Source organism: Pygoscelis adeliae, unplaced genomic scaffold (genome assembly GCF_000699105.1).
Source record: "Pygoscelis adeliae isolate BGI_AS28 unplaced genomic scaffold, ASM69910v1 Scaffold27, whole genome shotgun sequence".
Classification (NCBI taxonomy): Eukaryota; Metazoa; Chordata; class Aves; order Sphenisciformes; family Spheniscidae; genus Pygoscelis; species Pygoscelis adeliae.
In genome coordinates, this window is record NW_008825410.1 from 6,376,883 (window position 1) to 6,385,800 (window position 8,918).

At 37.3% G+C, this 8,918-nt stretch overlaps 1 protein-coding gene across 1 annotated transcript in view; it reads left to right on the forward strand.

Moving 5' to 3' along the window:
• The window catches only part of SLC39A12 (solute carrier family 39 (zinc transporter), member 12), a 35,616-nt gene extending 28,645 nt beyond the window's left edge, over positions 1–6,971 (forward strand). The window contains exons 11-12 of the mRNA XM_009330553.1: positions 991–1,178; positions 6,369–6,971. Of these exons, the coding sequence (XP_009328828.1) occupies positions 991–1,178; positions 6,369–6,497 (317 nt within the window). The 3' untranslated portion in view covers positions 6,498–6,971. The remainder of the gene's footprint in view (positions 1–990; positions 1,179–6,368) is intronic.
• The last annotated feature ends 1,947 nt before the right edge of the window (positions 6,972–8,918 follow it).

An 8,918-nucleotide genomic window follows, 5' to 3' on the forward strand; every position in this document is an offset into this window, starting at 1 on the left:
AGATAATAAAAGAAGATATATGACCCATTTTACTAGCAGGCAGGACAGGAAGATTGTTCTATTGAACATTGCCCTCAATTATCTCCTTGTGGTAAATCTTTCAGTACAGCTGAAGTTGTTCCCGACAGTGTGTTGATAAACATATATAAGCTGGCAAGTTTGAGATGAGAACTGCAGATTCTCATTTCTATTCTTAAATGACTGAAGATTTCATGTGTTGTCTATGTAGAGAACTTCCCCAAACAAAAAGGTGGGATAGGGAATTGCTGTAAAACTGGTAACTCTTGTTTGCATAGCAAAGAAATTACCAAAATACTGAACAGTTAACTCCAAAGACAGACCTTCTTAATTCTGGGGCAGTAGTTCCCCAGTGTCAAAGTGGCATTTCTACACTCTCAGAGAAGAATTTCCAAAATCTTTTACTGTGTACCTGTTATGAAATAATTTATTTTAGAAGAAAAATCTGTGATGGGATTCTGATGTGCAATTTACCAAAGTTAATTAGGTCTGAAATCAGTGGAATTGAACTGAAACTGGAATCAGACTGGCATATGTTCTTCTGCCTTGCAGCACCTGTAAAACACTCAAGGACCATGCTGCAAATACACTCCCATGATTTGAACTGGCAAGTTCCCAGTCGAGAAAGATTTAGAAACTCTGGGAAAGCATGTGACTTCACTTTTGCATGTATCCAAGTTGGAAATGTCACAGAACAACAGAACATCGAGAACTAACAGAAAGCCGCTCCTCTATACTGTATGCTATCTTTAGGAACAGCTAAACAAATACAAGTCAATATGAGTTTTTTGTTTTTGTTTTTTTCACACAGGATGAGTTTATAACTAGTTCTACAGAAATCTAAGGGCAGTCCTCCATCATTCTCTATCTTTGTGCATATCTTAATTATTTTCCTTCAAGTTTTATTACCAAGAGCCTTACAAATACATTTACCAGCTAAATAATAAATTTTCTGTCTTTTTCTCTATGCAGGAGATTTTGCTGTGCTGCTAAGTACAGGGCTCCCCACGAAGATTGCAATTTTGATGAATTTCATAAGTGCGTTAACAGCATTCTTAGGACTTTATATTGGCCTTTCTGTATCAACTGACCCATGCATTCAAAACTGGATTTTTACTGTTACAGCTGGAATGTTCTTGTATTTATCTTTAGCAGAAATGGTGAGAATTTCAGTCTATTGTTATATTTTCCTTTTAACATAGCCACATGACAGATGAGTGCCAGACAAATGCAGGTGGATGAACTTGGAGGGAAAAAGAGTTCATATGCTTCTTGGGAAGAGCATGTTGTCTGCCCTGTGTGTGTACAGTGCTTAGAACAATAGTCTTGTTTCGTGTCACTGCCATGCTAGGTGTAATTAGTAATAAAAAGGTCAAATAAAGACCATTAAGAGGGTAATATATGAGAAAGGCATGAAGAACTTTTAAAGGGGGAAAGGTAAACAATATATTTTTCAGGCCTGATAGAGTTGCTGAATACAACATAAAGAAACATTTGAACCTGCAGGGTTTTTTAAAATCTTGAAGAGGTTGTTTACTTTTTTTCTTTTTACTGCCCTTTTCTTTATATATTTTTCATCCATTGTTTTAACATGAATTTGCTGTTTCTGAACTAAAATGCAAGATGCTTATCCTGTGCTCTTCCTGGCCAGCCTTTCTATCTCAGGGAGGTTTGGATGAGCCCCTAAGCAATTAAAAACCCATCAGATTGCCTCAACTTCTTCATATTTGCCCAACATTTTTCATACTCCCAGTTCAACAGCAATGATCTGACTATAAAAAAATAAAGTGTGAAGATATACAGTAAGAGGAAGGTCTAAGGACTGTGGAAGAATGTGGTGAAATCATAACTCATGCAGATGCCTCAGGCCACATCATTTATTGAAGAGATGGCTAACTGTTACACTTGTAACAATGCAGAACTTAATTACCTTGCCAGCTTTGTCACACAGCTCTTTAACCAACGCGTGTTAATGTAAAGTTGCTTGCAAGCTTCTGAACAAAGACGGAATATTTTGAGTTATTAGATCAAGAGGGGAAAAAAAAGAGGTCTGCCTCTTCATAAATTATTACTGTGTTTTTCCCAAGCCTGGCTGCCTCTGTTGTGTTCACTACCACCCCCCACCTCATGCCTGAGATATCATTTACCAGGTTCAAGCATAATGCTTTAAACCTGATATGCCATGCCAGTATTATAACCTATTTAAAAATCTACTTGTAATAATTGACCTTAGACCTTGGGTGTATTTTAGTCTATTTTTGCTACTGTAACAAAAGCAAAGTGAACATAAAGTGCTCCTAAGAGCTGATGAGAGAACTGCCTAAGAATTGTGGATGTGTCAACAGTCCTGACTGAGGTGGTAAATAACAGACAAGAACACTGTGTACCAAGTTGCATCTTGTTCTAACACAAAGAAAGTTGGAAGTGAGGCTGCCTACCTACTCAATAGGCACGGTTTTATTAATGTGGCTAAGAATGATTTAGGCGTATTTTTCCTGCAGTGTAGGATCAGCATCCATCAGGGATTCACAAGCTCCTAGAACAACACCTGTTTTTCCCTGAGTCTTCAAAGCAATGTGCCTGCTGTAAATCCCAAGAGATGACACCGTTCCAGGCAGAGACAGGGACGTGTTTTCCCTTGTTCTCAGCTTGTCACCATAATCTTGTTCTTGAGGTGAAGAGGAGAAAGAAGGGAGAGAGAGGGGAGGATCTTATTTCTCTCACCTCCTTTTTACTAATAGGATTCCAATTAGGCTTTCTCTGCATTTTGTCAAAAGAACTGCCATTGGGTTGGTCACCTGTGTTTGTCAGAAGTGCAAGTGTTGAATATCACAGGGATTATTTTATTTAAAAAAAAATGCAGGAATCTATAGATCTGAAAAGTTTCATATGTTTGCATAGTACATCTCAAAAGAAAATCAGCCATGCTTTACGTATTTTTTAACTTTCTGCACAGAAATAACTTCTATTCTCTGCTGCATTCTCATCTACAAATAGCAATCATCAGTGTTCCTGCCAATGGTGTACAAATGCTTAATGGTGTACAAAGCTTAACTGTAACTTTCAGTATTTGTTTTATGGGCTTTCACATATTCATGTGCTTGTCAGAGCAGGAGTTAAGAGAGCAGCAGTTAAATAAAACTGAACAGCCTTGCTGGTGTCTGCATTGAGGAACATTGAGGGGTGTGAAGTGAAGGTTCATTGACAGGACAGCACTGTGAGACTGCCACCTCAGTCAAGGTTGCACGAAACTACTTCTGTGATTAATTAAAGTTTTTTCATTTCTACAAATGGCATTCTAGCTCCATTAACAAGCAGGGTAGACTAATCATTTTAGAAATCTGAGGAAAAGGACAAAAGATAAAATTATTTATATCTTTCATCATTTTTCACCAAGGAATTCTGCAAAATTTCATCTTCCCAGTAGTTGGGGAAAGTGAAGGGAGGAGTACTTTGTCTTGCAAATGTGTATGCACAGGTGTAATATTGCAACATAAATTGTTTGTTGCTTCAAGATATGCATGTGAGTAAACACCTGTAATATTGTGGGTTTAGTTGTTGTTTAACCAAAATTAAATCCCCTGAAAAACAGCTTTTTATGAGCAGTACAGTGAGATTTGTTGTACTTGATATCTGTTTAGAGGTCATAAGTATAATCATAACTTTGCACTATTTCCAAAGATCTTTTAATTAATAACATACCTTTTCTTTAACATACCTTTAATCTGAATTGAAACTTGAGACACCAGTATATGGAATGGAACAGACCAGCTCACTCCTAATGAATTGTTTCTTTGACAAAACATGTCCCCTTTTCCTCTTGGGAAACAAACTTGAAAATCCTGTATCAGCCTCTATCAGCCCTACTCATTTAATGAGTATCTATGAAGTAATCATTATGGATAAATATTTATGAAATCACATGTATTGTATTAAACCCCAAGGACTGGGACGTCATTTCTGATTGTACAGATCCTATTGGTTTATATAGTTCCTGACCAGAAAGACTTACTGTCTAATTTGAAAGGAGGGAGATAGAAGCAAGAAAGACAGTAAGGATAGCAAGAAATAGCAGCTAGCCAACCACTCCTTGAGGCAACTAACTGACGTTTCCTCTGACTAACCTTAAAAATCTTTCCGATTTTGGAGATAAAGGAGTATTTTTAAAGTGATTTATCAGACTGTAGCAGTGCAGCAGTCGTGCCATATATGTCCCAGGTTGGTAGAACTCATTTAGCCAGCACATGGCTGAGAGCCCCTCATGCCTTCTTTCAGCATGCTGCTTCCTAATTCTTTATATCTTTTCTGCGCTCATGATGAAAACATGAGCTGGAGTGGGAATAGAGTAGTCCCTTGATTAACAGTAACTCTTTTCCCTCCAACAGACTTCAAGCATTAGTAAGTGTGATGGCATCCAACAGCTTGGATGCGGTGCTATCTTCCCTTAATTTGTGAAGTGTTTTGCATCTGCCAGTTGAATAGACTTATGCTTCCCAAACAACAAGCATTTCTCTGCTGTACCACACACATTTGTGTATAGGCGAGTTCAGAGAGAGTTGGGGAACAATGGCTGATACTGTGTCAGCAATCAGCTTTTATTTTCAAAGAGATAAGCAGGGATGTCACACTAGGTAAGGCTACAGAAATGGTCTGTGCGCTTGATAACATGCACATAGGCTAGGTGGAGGGAGCAGAGATGTGCATGGGACGTAGGAAGGGTACTACCTGCTGAGAATTCCTTTTTAAAACTTTCTTAGGAACCTACTGTCCATGTGTGTAACTCATAAATTGGCACTGACAGCTATAAGAGCAAATACTAGCTTTTGCAGTGGGAGGCGAAAAAGTTTCCTATTTAGAGAACTTGTTCACTCATGCACTGGGGAAGAGGACAAAATAAACTGATTGTAAGGATAAATTAGAAAGAACAAAGGTCTAGACTAGAACCTTGGATTCAGGCCTAGGTCTTAATTAACAGTTTTTACTTATATACAAAACAAAACCCATGTGCTCCGAACACTTACAAGCTGTCAGTTCAGATTTTGATTTACAACAGAACTTTGAGGTGTTTACATTGGCTTTAGATTAAATGTTTCTGATGATCCTTAAATACAAATTAAATGTAACTACATGGGTTTCTAAGACACAAATTTGTACCATAATTTAAACCACTGTCTAGTTGTTACAAAGATCAAGGACCTTTGGGTTTGCCTGTTATTTTTATGCAAAACTTTAAAGTGGAGGCAGATTTTTCACTATAGTTTTCTTTTGGGCCCATGCCAACTTCCAGAGAAAGAAGAGTGCAGGAGAAGCAGACCCAGAGACCCCCCTCTGACAGAGGGAAGGACAAGCATAGCAAATAGATGTAAACATACCCTGTTAGCCTCCTTGGTCAGCACCACTCCACTGTCTCCCAGTGGCTGATGCTGTTACAGCTCCTGTGAGGAGGCTCTAAAGAGCAGAGGAAACAAGTAGCTTCATTCAAGCACAGGCTGTGAGTGGAGCAGGAAGGCAACGTGATGGGAGAGTGCCAGGACCACTCGCTCTTGTTTTGAAGTTCACAACAAATAGACAAAAAAACCCCAACCAAAACCAAAGGTCAGTACCAGGCCATTGCTCTATATTTATTTCCAAAGTTGACGTGAAATGATCAGCAGTCATTAGTGTCTCCCCTGGTGTCTATAATACATAACGCATAAATACCAAGAGAGTCTGAGCCCGAGGCATCATTTTCACAGGCTCTGCTGAGACATACATTTTATTTAAAACTTTGATAAAAGAGACCATATAGGGTGGAAGGTCAATCTAAGTAGCTTTTAACTTGATTTAAAACTCACAGAGAAAAATATTAAACATAATTTTTTCAAGCATATGTAAAAAATCCTGTTTTCTATTTGTATGTTTACTAAAGCCCAAGTAAATAGGAGTGTTGCCAGTTATTTCAGTAAGAGCAGGATTGACCCTATATATAGTACCGAAACAAGAAAACTCAAACTAGTTTATTCCCGCAAAAGGGAATCACTAATTTTACTCAATAAGCATTTCCTTACAGACAGCTGTATAAAATTACTAAAAACTATTGAGAAGTTAACAAATATTGTAATCTCATTTATAATTCTTGTCGGTGCTAGTAAAAGAACCAAAATGGGTAGAGTTTGATTAATTTAAATATTTCACTGTCAAGATCAGTGTTGTTACGATGTACAGAACATGCTGCAGATTAATAGCTATGTTCAGAAACTCAGCATTTTGAAAGTTTTTTTAAATGAAGTTTGCCTTGTTTTCCCATAAGACTTTTTTTCCCAGAGATGAATATATCTGGCTCTCATTCTGGTGTCTTATTCTTTTTTTAGCTTCCTGAAATGACTCACATTCAGACACGGCGACCCTGGTTGATGTTTCTCCTACAGAACCTTGGATTACTATTAGGCTGGCTTTGCCTCTTACTTTTGGCTATATATGAACAGAAAATTAAAATATAAGTTTTCTGTTGGAAATCTTGAAGTACCACTTATGACAGTGGATAGCGTTATTCACAATTTTGTCATGTCTGCTATAGTGAAATATAAATTAAGTTACTGGGATTTTTATATCTGAACAGTAGATAACTATTTCACTTTATTAACTTATTGTTCAGATTTTGTAATTTTTTTTGTAAACATGAATGTTTAGAATTATGTTTTATTTGTTACTGAGCTTACCAGATCCCATGCTCAGACTCACAGGAGCTTTTGATTAGTTTTTATTGAGACTGTTCTAGTTGAATGCTCTAAGTGATCTCTCTCAGTCTGATTGAAGAAAAGAATAAAACACTTTTATATGCAATAATTAAAGTGGACTAACCATAGTTGAATAATTTGAAGCAGAAAAATTTGTTGCCTCTTAGTACAAAGAATAAATGTATTTCTATAAAACTAAAAAGTATAGCAAAACTAACCTCTTAAATGGCATACAGCAATCTGATTGTAATATCTGCATTATCTACTTTGTCAACATAAAGACCCTCGGTAGACATATTTTAATGGTCCACTGTGGCAGGTGAAAAATGACAAGTGTAAATGTTGAAGTTTATGATCTAGAAATCTGAGACTGTCCTTTTCTGACTGTAATATGGTTTCTCATACATGCGATGGAATCTGTGACAGTCAAGCATTGGACTATAGTAACTGTCAGAGTAACCACCTTCTGCCTTATCCCACCTCTGATGGTTGCTCATAGCAAATGCTTATGAGTGATTATAAGAAATACGTTTAAATTATTTTTCCCTGATATCCCTTCCAGGCTCCTCAAATCAAGGGATTCCTTGAGCCAGATGTTGCTTCTGAGCCATCATGTTTAATAAACACCAACAGTGCCTTCCAGTCAGCAATTAGCTTATTCATACAAATGTGACGTGCATTGTGGAAAGATCTTTTTCAATTGTGCATGCAGTTGTGCTCTCTTAGCGCCTCACTGCAACTCCTTCTGTCTTCAGTGATTTTTGTGTAATTAGTCCTCTTGATTTCAAGGGTTTTCTGCATAAGTTAAAGATGACTCATTTAATTTAGTATTGCAGAGTCAAGCCTGAAATATACAAATATACAAATTCTGCCCTGATTCTGAGGTGCTGAGCAACTTCCAGGAGGTACTGAACAACACTCAACTGTGCGATTTCTGCTGCTTACATGCTATCAATTTTTGGCATAAGGACTCCTCTCTACCTAATTTATATTTTTATATGAGAATTGAGATACGTTCTTTCTCCCTCCTCTGATGAACTGGGGAAATAGAGAGAACAAGTTACCGAACAAATATATATTCTTTATGCAGCAGGTGGATATTTTCTTTTCCTTGTCTTAACTCAAGCTTGAAATATGGCTACATTACGACACAATATGACTGTCTCACAATGTGTCCTGTGTTTATTTGACAGCTCCTAGTGAAGGTACAGCTATTCTCATATTACAGAGGGGAACAGAGTCTACTCTCCTAGAGCACTATCAGTTCTCAAAGGCTTCATGAGCACCATATTACCTTATCACCAACATTTAAAGCGAAAATACTTCTGAATTTCATCATTTATAATAGCCCAGATTCATGGGCTTGTGGACCCCTAGCCATCCACAGACTACCCTTGGGAAAAACACTTAAAGGTAATTTTAAAGGTAGATATGCACTCATTTTCAGCGCCTGTTATGAGAATCTGTCGCAAATACCCCAATGCACATCTAAATGTACATCTAGGCATTTACATACTTCAAAAACCTTGTCTGAAACAAATTATCCAAGGTCACACAGGAAGTCTCTATCTGACTAGGGAAATGAACTGAGCTGTTTTAAGTCCCAAAGTAAAATCCTAGCTTGTTTTATTTAGGTGTGCAAATATTATGACTGCTTTTTGTGTTGATTTAACTTTGAAAGATGAGCTGAGAAGCCATGACTGATGCTTCTCTTTTCAAAGTTTACATTTTTCAGGAGTTTGAGCTCGCTTTTAGTAAGGTAAGATTTTTTAAAAGTGGTTTCCCAGTATTTCATCTGTTTGTATTGGCACCGAGTCACTCCATGACCTTCAGCTATGACAGTCAATTCAAGCAATAGCAGGACACCACTGGATGTAAGCAAAATCTATTCTTGTATCGGATGGTGCAAATGACTATTGGAAACATTTGTTATTTCAAAGAGCAGAGCTACCATAGTTTGAATGTTTATGTATGCATAATGTTCGCTACCACAGAAAACAAGATTACCAGTATGATCATGTTTTAGCAATGTTATTGTATACTGAAATATTTTCTACTATTTATTAATGTGTCTGAAAGAGGGCAAGTAATTTCTGGCAGTGTGTACTTTAAAGTTGCATACGAGCATAGGTTCACATCCTGACATGATCTGTGAACATATTGCATCCGCATCTGTTCAGAAAA